Source organism: Thermobia domestica, chromosome 9, assembly GCF_964235325.1.
Source record: "Thermobia domestica chromosome 9, izTheDome1.hap1.1, whole genome shotgun sequence".
NCBI lineage: Eukaryota > Metazoa > Arthropoda > Insecta > Zygentoma > Lepismatidae > Thermobia > Thermobia domestica.
In genome coordinates, this window is record NC_137462.1 from 98,272,351 (window position 1) to 98,292,769 (window position 20,419).

General features: G+C 35.9%; 1 protein-coding gene across 1 annotated transcript in view; it reads right to left on the reverse strand.

Moving 5' to 3' along the window:
• The window catches only part of LOC145694874 (multicopper oxidase 3-like), a 65,311-nt gene that overhangs the window by 20,556 nt on the left and 24,336 nt on the right, over positions 1-20,419 (reverse strand). Inside the window, exons 3-5 of the mRNA XM_081771581.1 lie at positions 18,811-18,931; positions 4,383-4,593; positions 3,808-4,028 (exon numbers count right to left, since the gene is read on the reverse strand). Of these exons, the coding sequence (XP_081627707.1) occupies positions 3,808-4,028; positions 4,383-4,593; positions 18,811-18,931 (553 nt within the window). The remainder of the gene's footprint in view (positions 1-3,807; positions 4,029-4,382; positions 4,594-18,810; positions 18,932-20,419) is intronic.

Below are 20,419 nucleotides of genomic sequence, written 5' to 3' on the forward strand. Positions count from 1 at the left end.
GAACATTAGTGAGCCGTTATTTTCATCAGCAGAGGCAAGCATGCTCTGGGTACTTCGTTATCAGGAAGACTGCAACACTGACAAGTAAATGTCCAAATGGATGAATAGAGTTGCAGGATGAGACATAGTGCGCCTGGTAGAGGATGTGAAAATATGTGTATGTGCAAAGTTATAGCGACTGAGCGCCATAAGAAACGGAGGGAAAGGGGGTCAAAGTTGGTGGGAGAAGGGCTATGCTATGTTATAGAAATACATCAAATAAACTGTTGAGTCGTAAAAATAGTGAAAGATTGACAATGCAAACGGTGGTAGTTTCATATATTGGTAAAAGAAGAATGGGTAAAGTAGATCACGAAAATCAGCCGTCATTTTGTAATAGGCTGTGTGATATTTTTTGAAGTGGAGAGATATATCAATTAGGGTCAGTTGTTTTCAAAAATTCAATTATGAACTTTAGTGATCGTTACCTGTACTTATTCGGAAAATTTAGGATCATTTTTATAGTTATTTACGAAAATTTAGGAGACTGATACTCGTATGTTGAAAGTTTGAATTACCATGAAAACACATTCGTCTGCAACAATCCACTTTTTCATCCAGATAGCACATGCTACGCTTACGAAGGCGAACAAAGAAAGTTGAGTGAAAAATACAGCAAGTGATGAAAAAATAGTGGTCTACGTACAGTACGTAATAATTGCATTCCAATCTATCAGATTTTATTGGGCTATGATCTATATTAGTAAGTATATCAATTAACAAAAGATAGCTAGGCCTATATAAACTCCACATTGTTTTCGACCAGAAGCGGAAACGGTTCTTCCAGACCGGAACAGTTCTCTCCGGCATATATGGTGCAAATTCGAATTAATGTCATAAATAACAAGTACTAATATACAACTTGGATATAACATTTCACTGTTAGTTTTTTTGTTTGTTTGTTTGCTTGTAGATATGTTTAACATACATCTGTTTTCGTGATAATCTAAACTTTCAACATATGAGTATCAGTCTCTTAAATTTTCGTAAATAACTATAAAGATGATCTTAAATATTCCAAATAAGTACAGATAACGATCACTAAAGTTCATAATTGACTTTCTGAGAACACGTTGGCCCTAATTGACACATCACATGACTACCTTTCCATTTCAGAAAAATTTCACAGATTTCAAAATGGAGGATTTCAAGATGGTGGCTGAGGTTCGTGGTCTACTTTGCACATTCTTCTTTTACCTAAATATGAAATTACCACCGTTTGTATTGTCTATCTTTCACTATTTTTACGATTCAACAGTTTATTTGATGTATTTCTACAACATAGCATAGCCCTTCTCCTACCAACTTTGACCCCTTCCCCTCCGTTTCTTACGGCGTTCAGCCGCTATAACTTAGCACATACACATTTTCACATTCTCTATCAGGCGCACTATGTCTCATCCCGCAAATCGATTCATCCATTTGGACCCTTTACTTGTGAATAGGAAGGTAGTATGTACAAGATACAGTCAAATAAGGTACACTGAGAAAAAAAATTGTAGGTGGCATACTTAAAAAGATAGGTTACATGCGTAATTCCTGTAGTTTTTGGACTTAACGTACAGCAGACGTATAACTGAAAAACGCATGTTTTATAATACTTTCCGTATAAATGTTCCATCTATACGTACTTTCCGTATGAAACAATGTAGGCGGTCAGGATCTCACATACAAATGGACGTATATAACATATAGCTGAGGAATGTAACGTAAGTATATGCATGTGATATACGGAAAACTGTTAGATGTCAGACATCCTGTAACGGTATGATGTGACATCTAAGGGCAGTGCCCATGTAGCATACGCTTAAGGTATGCTCCGTACTCAATTCTGTAGTAAGCAAGAGGATACCGTATATTGTTACAATATACCGCTGTCCGGAGAACGCATTTTTCTCAGTGTAGAGGCCGTTGTCATTGCAATACTGTCGGGCAAGCTGAAGACGGTGGGATATGTTCAACTAAGGATCCAAATTATGGCAGAGCTTTTGATACTTATTGCACGTGTGATAATTGTGTGAAAAAGTGCAATTTCCCAATTCTAAAAATCAGTTGTTATAAGAACAGTTGTGCGTGTCCATGGTGAAAATTAGGATCGAAGGTTCGATAGTTGTACAACAGTTCGACAGAATCGATGCATAGGCATTGGCAAAAAGGAATCTACTTGCCACTCCAGCACAAATTGCTCCCATGTTCGCCGGTGTTTCTGATAATTTGCTCTCCCAGGACTTTCATAACTACTGATTAGTATTAGGTTGTATGCCTAGAAACCAGTGAAGGATGTCCTATCATCTCCTGTCTACCGCCGTGCCAGATTACAGTAGAGTGGGAAACATCGTGATCGTCATGGGACCAAGGGAGATTGTAGAATGTGATTTTCTCGTATGAATCACGATTTTATGCGACAAGTGATTCTGGACGTCACATAATGTGAAGAGACCAGAGCACGATATGATCCACAACACATTCGTGAATGTGACTAGTGTGGTGGTTCTGAAGTTAAGATATTTGCGAGGATAATGAGAAGTAGAACAACGTTGGACATCTTCGACGCAGGATCAGTTACTATCCTTCCGAGATCTTAGAAAGGATGTTTGTCTTTTCAGTGCCGTAGGGAAGTATTGGACAACATACTACAGACACTCCTGTTCACTCTTATTGGTACTAGCATGCCAAACATTTGCAAGATGTCCGAGGTGGTCATATGTTTTATTCATGTGACCAGAACTCTCGGCATTCATAGGATTTTATTGTTCTCTTTCCATATTGCTTTATTTGTTTTGGTTTATCATGTCCTGTTTCCTTTCATGTCGGGGAATTCTGGCCATCTTCCGACAATAAACCTGAACTAATATTCTGTACTCATACATTCGTCACTTGATGTACACACTCCATAAATATCCAATGAATAGTCCATACTTATATATGAAATAATTTTAGAAGTAATATTTCAGCTTCTGTATTATAAGAAATAACAACTGTAAGTAATGTTTCTTAAATAGATATTGAATAATATTCCAGCAAACATATATTAATATAGGAATGTCATATATTTTGTCTGGCAAAAGAATTAACTACACTGAAGTCTATTCTGGTAATTTTTCCTTAACCTCAATTAAAATTTTATATCTTCAGGTGCAGCTCTAGGTCCCAGTTAACTATATCACTGAATTTGTTGTTAATAATTGTTTTGCAATATGGTAATTTTAATGTAAAAATTGATGAAAATAATGGATTATGATTAAATATGATAGATGAATCGCGGTCCTCTATTCTGGTCGATAATATTCATAGATATTTTAATCATAGATGAGGCAATACTTATTTCTCGTGTATTCTGCAAAGATGTGTTCGCCCAATCAGAGTTTTCCTTCTCGTGTATTGGGTCTCAAAGAAAACTGTGGAGTGATATGCCGACAGTGCTAACTTGCAGCTTGCAAAACATGTTTTGTTGTCTCTAACGAAAACGTGCAATCTTCCTCAACATTGTGTGCTGTGTTACATTTATTAATATTGTATGATAGGACGAAGCAGCAATTATCGCGCCATTTTCCCTTTTAATCCCACCTATTCAAAACAATCAATATTACAATTCAATAAATCATTTCCTCTGCACCGCTCTGTATATTTTCTTGGATTTCAGTGTACTTAATGTATTGGTACTTCACGATAATGATTGTTGTGTGTAGGATGTTTTTTTTTAAAGTAGAGGCTCAAATAAAATTAGACATTATCTAATTGAGTAATTTATCGGCTACGATATCTTACCGTATACCTTCCCCTTCCGTTCACAAGAATACTTTCCGGAACTTGTCCTATATTCCTCGTTCTGAGCCCTGGAAATTTATCATTCGCCAACAGGTGCATCCAATCTTGGACCATCATTACATGAGATGGCAAATCATAGTCGTAAAGCTTACCGTGTGGATCACGTGATTTCGGTTGACGAACTACAAGACTTCCCACTAATCCATCCATCTTTTGAAGTCCTAAATTAAAAATCACAGTGCGTTAATAGTAAAGGAAGATATGAAATAATATTAGTATATATGTATATACTCATGTAATGACTATATCCGAATTTTAGTAATAGCTGTTGTCAGGAAGAAGGTATGAAAATCTTGATATGGCGACATTTGAGGTGATACTCTTTCTGCGAGATGGTAAAGCCATTCGACTGCAGTATGTTTTAAACAATCTATAATAATTCTGCAGGTGTTGTTGACAGCTACATCCACCTGTTTGCCATGAGTTGAATATCAAATAGGACTGTTAATATAATTCAATTCATAATAACAATAATAATATATGAATACTAATTGATGGATGAAACATGAACTTACCAGCATGTGAGTGCCAAAAATGGGTCCCATAATCTTCAGCTAAAAATCTGTATCTAAATGTGGATGCAGCTGGAATTGGGCATTGTGTTACCATAGGTACACCATCCATGTACTGTGAGTTTCTTTGAAGAATTCCGTGCCAGTGTATCGTTGTCTCAGAACCTTCCATTTTATTTTCTACATCCACCACTATCAAATCTCCTTGACAAACCTTTAAAAGTATGCGAGGAAAAGCTTTTAATCAGGAAAAAATAGAAGTAGAAATACTCAGAAGTAATAAATTAGACAAGAGAGTGAAATAAAGTGACTATAAAAGGTGTAACTAAGAATTGAATGGCAAATTTTCACTATTGAATTGGAAGGAGACCTGTAATTACAATGGGCACCTCAATTCAGTTTAAAGAATTTTGATATATTTTAAGAAGCAAAATGTTTTCAATTAACGTCTCATAAATGAAACACAATGCACTCTTCAATTGTTTACCAAAATAAAAGTGGTAGTTCTTAACTGACAAGAAATTAATAAAATATTAAAACAGCAAGAAATTCCTCCTGGTCGATGAACATTTTTATAATGTGTGATTTCTGAAGAAATCAAACATTAGGTATGCCGAGCCCGACCTGGAAGAAAACTCTATTTCTTAATAAAACAAAGGATCATAGAGAAAGTACGGTTCTGGATCATTTTATTTGGTGGTTGTTTATACAATCTTGTCACTGATGGAGTTCGTCTAGACTATATCCTTGGAAGTACTATTAGGAAGGGGACTTCGTCACCAGACAGCAAAAAATCCTAAATACGGTTTTTCAGTGAAAAGTTCTGCCTTAAATATTACCAGGAGAATTATAGCATAGGATTGATTCACTCAAGTTTAACTTCTGATTCTTGCTTCATGAGATATTCACTATCATTTCACAAATTATTACACGCCGCCAAGATCCATAATGAACGATAATTGTGAGCTTTCATTTTTATAGAACCCTAAACCTCTCTTAGTAATTACTTATACCCGTGGCTGAGATCTATGAGGGTACTGGCATCCTCTTGACTCTCTGATAAGTGAGTTGACACGTCTGAAGTAATGGTTATTATGCAACGTACTATTTTACAAGGAGTTTTGGAATGTTAGTTGTATGCTGTGAATACATAGGATCTTAGTCATCTTCGATGGTGGATTAACACAGTAATACTTGCTCAACTCCAAACATGTTGGAAAGAAACTTGGAAGAAAATTTAAGGAAGACAGTTTGTAAAAGTGACATACATGCGGATGAGGTTTCGGGTTAATGTTCTGTGCTTTTTCCTTTGATTATTAGAACAAGCCAGTATAAATAAAATAAATAATTACAAATTCTAATGAATAACTCTTTAACAGAACTTTAAACACTAGAGACCGAAAATTGTGAGAGGCAACTTCACACTGACATGCTTAATGTGGCAGAATCAATCCGAACCACCACTACCAATACTTAGGTCACAACTTGTTCCTATTTGTTCCTTATGTCTTATGACTTGTTCATGCTTATTTATTAAGGAGAAGGAGACCAAATGAAGGTGAGGGAGTCAACTTCACACTAGCATACTTCATGTTATAGAATCAATTCAAACCACTGTCAATAATTAGGTCACAATTTGTTCCAATTTGTTCACTATGTTCCATGATTTGTCCATGCTTGTTTAAGAGATGAGAGTTCAAAAGAAGGTGGGAGACACTTGTATATTCAATGTCAAAGAAATACTTCAAACCGCTACCAATAATTAGGTCACTATTTGTTCCAATGTATTCATTATTTTCCATAATTGGTCTATGCTTGTTTAAGGGGAGAGATTTCAAAACAATATGGGAGACCAACTTCACACTTGTATACTCGATGTCACAGAATCATTCGAAACCAACACAAATAATTAAGTTATAATTTGTCTCAATTTGTTCATGAGGTCCCACAATTTTGTTCAAGCTTATTTAAAGTTAGTGAGACTAAAGCAAGATGGGGGACAACTAAACACTTACTCATTCTTATTTAAGGAAACAGAGACCAACACTGGCCCTCCTCACAATCAAAATTTAAAAAATAAGTACTACCAATAATAAGGTAACATCTTGTTCACTAGGTCGCATAATTTATTAACACTTATTTAAGTAGGGAGAAAAGACCAAAACAAAATATATTGCATACTCAATCTCACAGAATCAATCCAAAGAACTACTAATAGTAATTACTAAATATCGCAGAATCAATCAAAACTCTGTCCTTGTCCCAAATTTATCCTTAATTGTTGGCTATGTCCCAGTATAAGGCTGAAGAAATTATGAGACATAGTGAAAAAATAGGAACAAGTCACTGCATTATCTAATTATTGAGAGCGGCTTAGATTGATTCTCTGACCTTGAGTATCAAACTTTATTGGTTCCTACTTTGTTTAGGTGTCCCTTTCCTTAAATAACTGTAAACAAATTATGGAACATGGTCAACAAATTAGGATCTAATTATTGGAGATTGTTTGAACTGATTCTATAGAACTAATTAAGCAAGTGTGTACTTGGCCCTCACTTTATTTTGGTTTCACTGACTTAAAATAAGCGTGAAAAAATTTGAATAGTCTTTTTTGTTAAAAGGGCTTATGTGCAATAAAAAAAGTTGTCGGAAAATGACAAAAACTGGTTTGTTAAAAGACGGTTTGGTTTAAGGAAAAATGAAAAATGCCTTATATTTATAACACCTTTCAAGAAACAGATGCCTTTTTTAACACAAATTGTTATATCTACCTCTAAAGTATTCATTTCTTTAAAAAAGTTAAAATTGTGAAAAGTGTTACCTACGCCCTGTTAACAGAAAGCGATTCAATTATAGGGCATCATGAACAAATTGAAACAAATTATAATTTGATTATTTGTGATGGTTTCGTATGATTCTGTGATATTGAGCATGCAAGTATGAAATTGCCCCTACTTTATTTTGAACTCTCTCATTATATAAGCGTGAACAAATAATGGAACATAGTGAGCAAATGGAAAATATAGTGACCTAGATATTGATAGAGGTTTGAATTGATCTTTAACATTGAATATGGAAGTGTAAAGTTTGCTCCTTGTTTTGAACTTGAGTAAGTATGTGTAAATTACAGTGGATCAGAGAATAAAAAAGAACAAATTGCGAACTATTATTGGTAGTAGTTTGAACTGCCAATAATAGTTCGCAATTTGTTCCTTTTTATTTTCTGGCCGACCCACTATAATCAAAAACAAGTAAAAAATCTTTGGTAGACATTCTGAATTCCTGACAGTTTTTCCTATGACGTCATCAATATAGCCGCTAACAAATTTCGACTTACCAAATTTAAAATTTTATAACTTCCTTACTATTCAAAATAAAAACTTTGATCTTCTTTTATTTATCGAAGAATATATTAAGCTTTTATTGTAATTATAAAAGTTTGCTTTCTATTGCCGCCATTTTTAAATATGGGCGCTCAAACTAAAGAAATGATAATTCTCACATTATTTTTTAAAACTTTTATGGTAAATAACTTTGAAACGGCTATATTTATGGAAAAACATGCTGAAACAAACGTTATGGGGCATTCTCAGGGTGCGAAATCGCGGGGGGGACGGGGGAATTTCCCTCCCACCAAAAATTTTATGCTTGCATTTCCCCCCCCACCAAAATCTGTATGTGGGGAAGGACAGATGGAAAGCAAATGTCATAAATTAATAAAAATTAAAAAACTTCATAGTCACACCTTCTAAATAGTGCTAAAATAAACCAGCAGCGTGTCTATAACTTCCTCATAGGCTATAAGGGGTTTCTATAAGGGAAAAATATTTAGTGCACTGCAGACAAGCGTCTGATACAGGTAGTAATGATAGGGAGTTTGATCAAATAAAGGGGCAGGTAATCCAGGATTTAGTAGACGAAGTGGAAAGAAGGTTTCATTCAAATGATGTGCTAAAATGCTTTTCAGTGTTTGAAAATAAAGATCGTAATAGCATGAGTGGTTTATACGGTAATATAGACGTAGGGTCTATATAATGCAGTTCAATTATTGGGATTGAATCCTGATACTGCAGTGTCAGAATGGAGAGAGTACAAGTCAAGTTCTTATAGGCTTAACGAGGAAAGTTAGCTCTGTGCCATTATCAACTGCTCGTGTGAACGTAGATTCAGTGTTGCTCATAGGTCTGAAAGAAACCGTATGTTGATGAGTACCTTGCAAGCTTTATTGACAATTCAATTCAATGAACTTAGGGGCGGATCCAGGACGGACTTCTGGGGAGGGGGTGTAATACTGCTACTTAGAGCTACTTTTAAGAACATCAAATTCTGGGATGGGTTTTATTTATATATAAAATAAGGAAGTTTTCTCTTCTGGGGAAGGCAGCGATCGTTCCCTGGATCCGCCCCTGAATGGGTCTCTTTTAAAATTATGTCATGCTGTTACTGCTGCTGATACGTGGATTTCGTCTGACCATCACATATCCAACTCTCGTTACACACGGAAAGAAAGTGAAGGGGAGAAGTCTGATTTGAAAATTTTTCTCTAATGTAATACGTTATTGGAAACTATATATTAGGCCTATAAATCATTCAATACTCGTATTATTGTGGCTCTCCCCACTGGTCTAGTGGCTAGTACTCGCGTACCATCTTTGGTGTACGGGGTCCCGGGTTCGATTCCTGGTGGGAGCGCCTCACAAAAATTTGAACGATTACGGTGGTTCGGATTCTACCTTAAACTGTAAGTCCACATTTCATAGCCTCGCTCCTGAAAAGGAATGCTAAACGTAAACTACCAAATCAATCGTATTATTGTGCTTGTGCTTTCATTTTTTAAAGTTTAGCGTCCTACGAATATCCATCAAGGCTAAGAAAGGCGATCATGATGAGATAGATGATAATGGTGGATTAAGAAAGTGGAACGAAACGGTAGGATCCGAGAAAACCCCCATACACAGTGTTTATATACCACAAGCAAAATTTTGCCGCGAGTTAGGATCCCATGCACCTGAGGTGAACGCTCTACCACTGAGATAACGCGGCTTTTCGTTGTGCCTTCAAGTATTTGTGTTGGAATCATATATGTTATTTATAATAATACATTCTTCCTAATAATACGATATAGGTACATAGTATTATTTAGACTTATATAAGTGGACGGATATATGAGCGACCAAACTGAAACACTAAATACAGTGAAGAAACATGAATTTCACAAATAATAATAAAAACTATACTCTGACTCTACAGTTCATGGGACTCTATGGCTGGTCAGGTCGAGTGCTTCAACTTCGTATGTCTAATGCTTGGTTAGCACATCGGTTCTCACGCGCTATTATTTCTGATTTCTAGATCTCACACCACTATTTTCGTGAATGTAGTCCTCCTTATGATGGTAAACACAAGGGGACTGTGCTCCCATGGAAGTCTAACCCTGGACCATACGCACCGAATTGTATATTAAATGCAGTAGATAAGTGTACTAATTTAGTTTAAATGAATAAATACCATTATTAAAGTATTAAATAACAACGACGACTAGTTTGAACATTATTATTATTATTATTATTATTATTATTATTATTATTATTATTATTATTAATAATAATAATAATAATAATAATAATAATAATAATAATAATAATAATAATAATAATACATGAATATTTCAACTTTTTGGAGCCCCCACTTCATGTGTGAAGCACAGTGAGGCATTAGTATGGACTGCTGAACTTCTTCCCCCCACCATTTTCAAATGATTTCGCACCCTGGGCATTCTAATTGCTTTCGAATGCTACCAGAATCATTAATGGATCTCAATTGATAACAGAGATGTTCAATTTTATATTAGGTTAAGTGTAAAATTTTCTTCAGTAAGTTCGCCGTATTAAAATTGTTTCCATAGATGTCGGCCGTGAACTTTCGGTGCCAGAGCTGAAAATACCGAGAAGTAAGGTTTACAGAAATGTTTAGAAATACAGTAGATTTGGCTTGAAAACAAGAAGTAAGGTTGGATAGGTTCGGTTGAGGGTAGCTTAAAACGACTAAGCCGCAAAACTCGAAAATCAAAGTTAGGTTGGCCCTCATCTTGTTTTGGACTCCGTCACATCTCCTTAAATAAACATGAACAAATTATGGGACTTAGTGAATAAGTCAGAACAAATTATAACCTAATTACTGGTAGTATCTAATTTTTAAATTTTGAATGTGGCTGCAGCATGAAACTGCCCCCCCCCACACACACACACACCTTGTTTTGGTCCCTTTCTCCTTACGAATATTTTAGCTTGAACAATTCTGAGACATAGTGAAGAAGTGGAAATAAATTTTGACCTAATTATTGCTAATATGTAATTTTTAAATGTTGAATGTGGCGATTCACAAAACTGTTTGGATTCTGGGACCAAAAAGTCAGAAGAGATATGATGAAACCTGCTGACAAACCGTGTCTTTTTTATATATTTATATTTATCTACTTTTGAGGCCTGTAAACAGTCTTGGGAAGTAACGTAACGCGTTACTTTTTAAGTAACGTTTCCTAGTAACGCGCTACATTTTTTCCAAAGTAACTGTAACGGTAACGCGTTACAAATTTTTAAGTAACGTACCTAGTTTGCGTTACTTTTTTCGCGTTACATTTCGGATGAGTAACTAAAATATACGTAATTTTTTCGGAAACAAATGTTTCTTTCCTGTAAGTGAATTTCTCAGAATGGAATAATGGAGCATGAACTATGTCAGTGACCGACAGTCACCGACACACAGAGAAACACAGATCATAGTGCCACTTGCTGTTTTTGGAAGATGACAACCTCAGGCATGGGCGTCTCTGGCATGTTAAAATTGGGTGTGTGTGTGACTAGAATGCTAGTAGATCCCAACTAAAGTTACATCAAAATTATGAGTAAACTGGAATCTACTTTACTAGTGGTATCGGCTCTTTGTACCTTTAGCAACACAATTCATCATAATTTTCTTCCATCACTGGTAAACTATTTGCCGAAAAAAATTAAGTTTATATATAATGTTTCTTAGGTAATTTCTTCATTTTGACATTCCTACCGGTGAATTCCTATTCAGTGTTCTTAGACGCATTTGCAGCATTGTAGTTTTATAGTCCTCATATATTTCGATTTTTTAGCTAACAAAATCTTAACTCTCTGAAAGAAGTTTTACGATGACACTTGATTTGATTGCGAATTTCGAATTTTTAATTTTCATTCTTCTTAATAAACTCTTAATGAACTCAAAAGGTATATTATCTACCTTCTTGTTCTCCACTTCTTGTATGTTTTTGAACTTGTCCAATGATCCATCTTTGTTTACTTCGTTTTCCGTTTTAATGTCTAAAATGTACAGTTTATTCTTGGTGTTATCCGGCTCCTCAATGTATTCTTTCCATCTTCCTCAAACTCAATCCGATCATTAAACACTCATTTCTATCTTTAGTTTCTATATTGTCATAGTAGTTATCCCTTGCTGCCCTTCTACAGTATTCGCATGAAATTTACTTTCATATATAATATTCAAATTTCTTTATCTTTTTAAATTCCTCTTGTCACCTTCGCTTTTTTTTTGTATATTTCCCTGTCTTATTTGTTTTTTGTATATTTCCCTGTTTTTTTTTGTATGTTCCCTGTTTTTTTGTATATTTCCCTTCTTAATCCGCAGATAAACTTTCTATACATCCTTCTCTTCCCTTCTCCAGCCTACCTTCGTCATGGAAACCAATTGTTGCTGGTTAAGCAATGAAAAAATAGTGTGCCTGCAGCCGAGACTACTTTGACTAACCAAGGAACGTAACTTTAAAAAAAAAGAAGAAGAAGAAGAAGAAGAAGAATCCTTCTTTGAAAGTGGCACACGTCAGGTGGACATTCTAATCACAATAACCTAATGTTTAAAAACATACATAACTTTAATTTGTTGTGCCTATGTGTTTACTTCTTCCATATAGATCTAAATACTTTCAGCATTGATCCATTTATCTCGTACCAGAAATATTTGGGGGGACACGTACCCCTGCCGCTCCTGCCAGAGACGCCCGTGATCTCAGGGATATCACGTATACTGATTGCAGGCACCTGGAAGATTTTGTCATAGATTTTGACAGCTCCAAATCAATACACTCAAGGAGTGAACTACGAGTGCAATGGCAGTCTATTTACTTTGATTGGTTTTGTTTTATAAGGATGAGAACGAAAATATTTTACCGTTCGAACATTTGAAAGATACTTTTTTTTAAAAAACAGAGGATGTTGGTGGACAGAATTTCAAAGTAGAGTCTCTGAAGTGCCCCGGCGGGAAGTATTTATCAACAAGTAGGGTGTCATACTTAACGATATACAGTAAGGGGTTAATATGAATAGATAAACTGTGTTCTGATGAGCAGGCTACTTCATTACTAGAAAATAGTTTGCTGTTGGTATGTAATATTAGAGTTCTTTCAAATCAGTTTCCGTATCTTAGAGTCCCGTTGATTATAGAGTTCGGAACAACTAGCTTTAAAAAGCATGTGTCGATTTTAGAGTTACTAGTAAGTTTTGATTGACTCCCAATTCATTTGTGCTCATTTTATTAGACGTAGTTCTCTATATTCTGTATTTTTAATTTTACATAACATTGTTATTATATAATTAGTTTAACTGAATAATGATAAGCAGCCATTTTTTCTAACGCATAGAGATGGACACGATTCGAGCTAAACTCAACTCAACTCGAATTCAAGTCGAGTTTCGACTAGAGTCAAATGTAGTTTCGAACCGAGTCCCGAGCCAATTCACTGTTTTTGACGTTGTGTTTCGAATCGAGTCGAGTTTGATAAATGGCTCGTTCGTTCAGGTCGCTTTGAAATCATAGCCTGATTACACTGGAAAGCGAAAGCCATGAGAATTGTAAGCAGTAATATGAAAAACTTTTAGTATTGCTCACGAGAGGGGGACACTGCTCGCATCTCGTCTCGTCTCTATAACGAGCTCTGTTCAAGAGATTTTTATAACGAGCTCTGTTCAGCTCGGCTCAACTGAGCCGATGGCTCAAGCCGGTTCCCTTGGGGTGGACCATCGGCTGGAGATGAGATATCTGCTCGGTTCGGCTCAACTGAGCCAAGGGCTCTAGCCGGCTCATTTGGGTGAGCTGTTGGATCGGCTCACTTCTCGGTCCGGCTCGATAGTGAATAAGCTGCGAGCCGAGATGTTCGGGTCGTTGACAATTCTAAGCCCGGGCCGAGCAATTTTGAACATATTTGGCCAGCGCCCTATAACTTTTAACAATGTTTAGCTCGAGTCCGAATACTCAACAACCTAGACTCTCAACCCAATTCAGAAGCTCGTGAACAATAGGGCGGAGCGAAAAATCACTTTTTTATATATCGAAAACGCAATAGTGTGGAAAAGTTGTCAATTGATGTTGATAAAATACTGTAAAAATTTCGACGCTGAAATCAAATATCTTCGGGTGGCGAATCGCCAAAAAAGATTTCGTGTCTTTATAGGGTATGCAAACCCGCCGAACACATCACTCTTTTGCGTTTCTACGATAAATGAACAAAAGTATAACCTACATTTCTTAAGTTAAGTAATATATAAAATTTAAGAAATGTTTTCTGAATGATTTAGGCGCATTTTGGATCATACACTATTGAATTTGATCAAAATAACAATCAACTCAATACAAAATACATATTTTTTTCTGCACCTCTCTGCTTGTTTCAGCGAAACGACCCAAGACCCACGACGAGGACGTGGGTGCCGGTCAGGTCCCTCCCATGCCCACCCTACCATCCATACACGTATGTTCAAAATTAGATCTTTGGTTATTTTCAGAGCATAGTTTGCCTTTGTTTCTACTTTTGTGTTTACAAATCGGTATTCTTAGTTTAAGTCTGATAAAACCGTCTCTGATACAAACTGCTGCAGATGCTTCTATTACAAGTTTCACGCAGCGTTCTGTACTCCTAATGTGACAGGAATATTTGAAAGCTCTTTTTATGACTGGATGTTCACGGTTATTATTGTAGATTTCAAGTTCTTTGTTGGAAAACAAGACAACGCTGGAGGATACTTCACTTCTACTGATTCCCAATTAATAAGGTCTGTGTAATCATTTGCATTGAAATTGAGCTTTGGTAGCATACTTTTTTTTTTTTTTACATGTGACTCATTGTCTTCTTTAGCTGGTCTTCCTCGTTTCGTCTTCCTACTGACACTACTGTCACAATATCTGCTCTTCTCATTCTTAGCTTTTCCCATTACGTTGACTATCTTTCTCTATGCCTCTGTTCTGACGTGAATCTTTCTTCAACCATAGAAAACAATATATTCTCCGGGTGTGTGAAATAACAGTTATTTTGGATTACACACTTCTTGATCCAATTGCCGCTACTTTTGTGGTATGTGCCTTGAAGAAATTCTCATTAACCACAAGTGTTTAGCTCCATCTCTACAAGTAGCGTATCTCTTTGCTGAAAACCAACGATCTCCAGTCTCTTTTTCCTGCATAGAGTTTGATCTTTCAGACCATCAAAATACAAGCCTCTAAGATCCTTTCCTTTGGCCATTAACACCTCCTTTTGTCCTATATTTTCCCTTTCTCGCTGGACTTTTGGGAAGTCTATCATCTAGCCAGCATTTTGTGGATCAATTATTCCAAAAGATTGCAATGTAGCTGTTGCTATCAAAGCAGTTGCACGATCAGATGTTCGAAATCGGTCTGCCAGCATACCGACAAGTCTAAGGATATGTCATTGCTGCTTGCTTCTTTTTTCTCTAACATTCAGTTGTTTTGCAAAGTAATCATCAGCACCTGACTCATCGCCATCATAAGATGATGTCTGGAGTTCATTAGAAGTACTCGTTTGTGGTGTGTAAGAAGACTGTTGGCGGGTGGTCTCTCGGGATTTACTTTTAGTGAGTATGATTAGTTTTAAAGTCTCCTCGTAGTCAACTCACTCTATTCTGGCTACTCGTGTTGTTCTCTGTTCTTGCAGAAATGTCCACTCCTTTCTAGGTATTTTCTTTCTTAATTCACATGAGCACATGGAAAGTTCATGACATTTACAGGAACATATATCAAAAGACTTCGTGAAATCTTCTTTAAATATATCCATTTTTTTCTGGAAACTAGCAGAAGCTTTCGTTTTCTTCTCAGATTTAACAAACTTATATACTTTCCGTGCAAAGCAAGTAGAAACTGAATTACACGTTCTAACGACAAAGTAGGGATGGAAGCTTTGCCCTAAACAGATTTCACACATGGAGCAACGTCTCTCGCCAACTTCTTTATAGATCGATCATACCCTTTCTCACACTTTTCCAGCTCTACCAATTGAAAATAATGCTTCATTACATCTAATTTTGTGGGCAACTACACACCTGAAAGTTCAGCTGAGTGTCCAAACACTGGGTGAGTTGTTCTTAATCCAGTTCTTATCTTCGGCATGGTTAGAGTTTCAATATTGATGTAAAATACAGATCTTACACACATCACATAAAGTTTAATTTACAGTACAAAAACAAACTATTTATACACGTACCAAATACGCGCAACGAAGTAAACACTAAAATGCAATGTTAACCACGCAAAATTACCTTGAAAAAATCATCTTCCACACTCGAACAAAGTTATCGAATACTAACGTTGTTTTTTTTTTTTTTTTTTTCAATACTGTTACTATCAATTGGACTAGTCCAAATTGAATTCTTATTCAAGGGAGAAAGTTAAACTCTATAAAGCAGTACGAGAATTTTTAAAAGGAAAAAGCGTGTTGAAGAAAAAAATTATAATGAACAATGAACACATTAATCGGCATATTAATTTAATGCTAGAACCTTATAAGAAACTACAAGTACAGTATATGATATGCAATACTTTGTTTTGCTAAAATGGGCTATTTTATGGTTCCAAATCAGCCTAAATCATCTAGAAATTATTTCTTCAATTTTATAGACTGCTTACATTAAGAAATATACGTAATAATTTGTTCATTTATTGTAGAAACCCAAAAAAGTGATGTGTACGGCGGGTTTGCATACCCTATAAAGACACGAAATCTTTTTTGGCGATTCGCCACCGGAAGATATTTGATTTCAGAAACGAAATTTTTGCAGTATTTTATCAATATCAATTGACAACTTTCCCGCACTATTGCGTCTTCGATATATAATAAAGTGATTTTTCGCTCCGCCCTAGTGAACAATGTTCTTGACTCCTAGACTTCGCGACTACTGAGGTTGACAATCAACTAATTTTAGTATTCAGATACAAACCGCCTATCTTTTATGTTTATACACAGTGTTGTTATAAATAATATTAATAAAAATAATAATAAAAATAAAAATTGTAATAGTAGTAGTATTATTGATAATAATTATATTGTCTATGTAGGATACTTGAAGAGATTACTTGGAACTACCCACAATATTTGGCTCAATTTAGCTCGACTCGACTCGAAACTCGAACCGAATTCGAGTTGAGTTGGAGGAAATGTTTCAAGCCGAGTTCTCTGGTCGAGCTCAAAGATGTCTGTTTCGAGTCGAATCGAGTTTCAAAGAAAACTCACTGGAACTCGCTCGTGTCCATCCCTACGAGTAACGTAATATGGCATTTTAGTCAGTGTTACATTATATGAAAATGTTCATATAGTTGTCAAGTAAGAATTTGTTCTTGTATCTACATAAAGCGATTCAAAACGTGCAATACTACTATTACTACTACTACTACTATAATAATAATAATAATAATAATAATAATAATAATAATAATAATAATAATAATAATAATAATAATAATAATAATAATAATAATAATAATAATAATAATAATAGTGGTAGTAATAGTAGTGCGGAAAATTGAAGCAAGATTTTTTCACGTTCAAAATTTCGAACCAAAAAGTAACGCGTTACTGTCGAAGTAGGGTAACAGTTACTTTTTTGAGGCAAGTAACGCGTTACATTTTAAGGGAAAGTAAAGTAACTTGTAACGCGTTACATTTTTACAAGTAACTTACCCAACACTGCCTATAAATTATAAAAATGAAATCGAAGTTGTTTCTCACCATCAAGGGAAAACAACTGAAATGTTTGAAATGAATTTCTTAACATAGTACTACTTTGAATTTGGTTCATATCATGTAAGTTTGATTCAAATGTATATCTTAAAAGGAGAAAGAGAATTTCTAAATTTGTGACAAAAATAAAATATCTCTGAAGCCCATCAAGTAGGGAGATGAAACTTAGTGTATAATAGAAACTCCTCGTCAACACGAGTCTCAGCGCTTTTAAAAACTTCACTTTTAAGAGATGTGTAGGAATCTTCTATAATTCCTTTCTCCGCATCCAAATCAACTTTTTCTGTTACATCACGATTAAATGAATGAACCATTTGAATTCAATTTGTGAACACAGTTTGCAATGTTGCCGTGCTGGGTTTTTTATCATGCCACTTTCGATAAAATGCATATCCTAAAGAGGAGGGAGGGGGAAAATCGTATGCCGAAAGTAAAGTATCTTACGAGTTGCACATCAGGGAGAATGAAACTTGGTATATAAATTCCTTACTAAAGACAAACGGAAATTGACCCAGAGTTTTAGAAAATTCCGGAACAATTTCTGTATATCTAAAGATGATACCAAGTGGTCTGTCTTATTATCACGGGAAAATAGCTGAATCGCTTTAAATGAATTTTAGATGTTAGTAACTGGTTCAGCCAGGGATTTTGCCATGTTACTTTCATTAAAATGCATACTCTAGAGATAAATATGTGGTCTTAAAAGTACGTAAAAAAATAGCATCTCGCGAACCTCTCATATTACGGAGACGAAACTCGCTACATGAACTCCCTATTCAAAATAAGTGTTCACCCTCCCCGGCGTTTTAGAATATTACACTTATAGACGCAATTACGCAAAATTACGTTAACAATCTATTTAAATTGCTCAGCAACCAACGTAGGAATTACACTGTGTTTCTTCCTAGCTTCGAATTGAACTTCACAAAATAGGTTTACTTTACCATGTAGAGACATTCTTTCGCACTACCGTTTCCTTCAAAATGTTGAATGTGGTATGATTTGTCATTCTTAGTGAACTATCTGCTTCGCAAATGATAAATTAGAATAAAATTCTATATACGGTATTATCTGTATTCTTGCAATGATAGTCAAAACATAAAGTCAATATTAATATATAAGACAATAAATTAGATGAGGAATATTTACTTGTTAAATCTCCTGTACAATATATACTTTACAAACTTTCAATTGAATATTTGAGTTTTACTCTTGTTTGCTTAATCTCAGAGTAATTAATCAAACTTACAATGAAGGGTGCACAAATACCATCTATAGAGTTATCAGTTACTACGTTTTCAGAATGAAATTAGTCAATAGACATAAAAATAATAACTAACACTAACAGACTCCAATAGCGCAGCTTACCTGAATTGATGGCCCTGGCATTTTTCTGTTGGTTGAGAGAATACCACGTTCATAGCCATCTGCAGTGACACACTGAGGCAAGTAGCAAGATGAGACATTTTTAGGACAGTCTCTGCAGGCACTGGAAAAGAAATTATTAAGCTCAGAAATTCAAATATTAAACTAGATTATTCTGTGATTGTACTACAGATGTTGCATTGTTTCTGTAGGTATTTTTTTTTAAAAAATAAACGACAAACGGCTCCACGTTAATTCATAATAGTGAATACACACGCTAGTAGATAGCGCTATTTGCGCTATTGCTTGACTCTGACACTAACAGATATCGCTACCAGCGCTATTCATGAGCTCTCTAGCGCTAATAGATGCCACTACCTGCGCTATTGCTTGACATGCTAATAGATATCGCTACCTGCGCTATTCATTGGTTCTCTGACGCTAATAGATGTCGCTATCTGTGCTATTGCTTGACTCTGACGCTACTAGATATCGCTATCTGTGCTATTGCTTGACTCTGACGCTACTAGATATCGCTATCTGTGCTACTCATTGGCTCTCTGACGCTAATAGATATCACTACCTACGCTATTGCTTGACTGACGCTAATTGATATCGCTACCTGCGATATTGCTTGACTGACGCTAATTGATATCGCTACCTGTGCTATTCATTGGCTCTCTCACGTTAATAGATATCGCTACCTGCGCTATTGCTTGACTGGCGCTAATAGATGTCGCTACCTGTGCTATTCATTGACTCTGACGCTAATAGATGTCGCTACCTGCGCTATTGCTTGACTGGCCCTAATAGATGTAGCTGCTTGCGCTATTGCTTGACTGACGCTAATAGATGTCGCTACCTGCGCTATTGCTTGACCGACGCTAATAGATATCGCTACCTGCGCTATTGCTTGGCTCGCTGACACTAATAGAAGTCGTGACGGCCGCGGTGGCTCAGTGGTAGAGAGTTTACCTCTGGTGCATGGGATCCCTGGATCAATCCCAGCTCGCGCCAAGTGAACTTTGTGGTGGACAAACATCGTATGCGTGGGTTTCCTCGGGGTTCTCCAGTTTCCTCCCCCCTTTTTTCATTCCACCATTTCATTCATTTCTCATCATCACGATCTCCTTTAGCCTACCCGGCATAACCATGGGACGTGAAACTCGAAGATTTCATTTCATTACTAATAGAAGTCACTACCTGCGCTATTGCTTGACTTCTTGTCGCAAATAGATGTCGCTACCTGGGCTATTTCTTGACTTCCTGACGCTAATAGGTGTCGCTATCTGGGCTGTTGCTTGGCTGATGTTAATAGAAGTCTCTAGCTTGCAGGCAATTTGCCGAATTTAAGCTATTGCGACGTTTTAATTCCAACTTAAAAACGGTATTATTTCAGTTTAATTATTTCGAAACAGGACAAGAGCGGTGTAACCGTATTTTGAATTGAGCATTAATAGCCTATTTGTGTAATGGAATGTTGGTTGTTGGCCACTGTCGGAAGAAAAACGTAAATTTGTTAAATGTAAAAACATAGAAGTTTTTCTTAAGCATGTTTTTAACTTCTGGCCTACAACGGACTGAAGGCTCAGGTGCAATAACTAGTTCCATT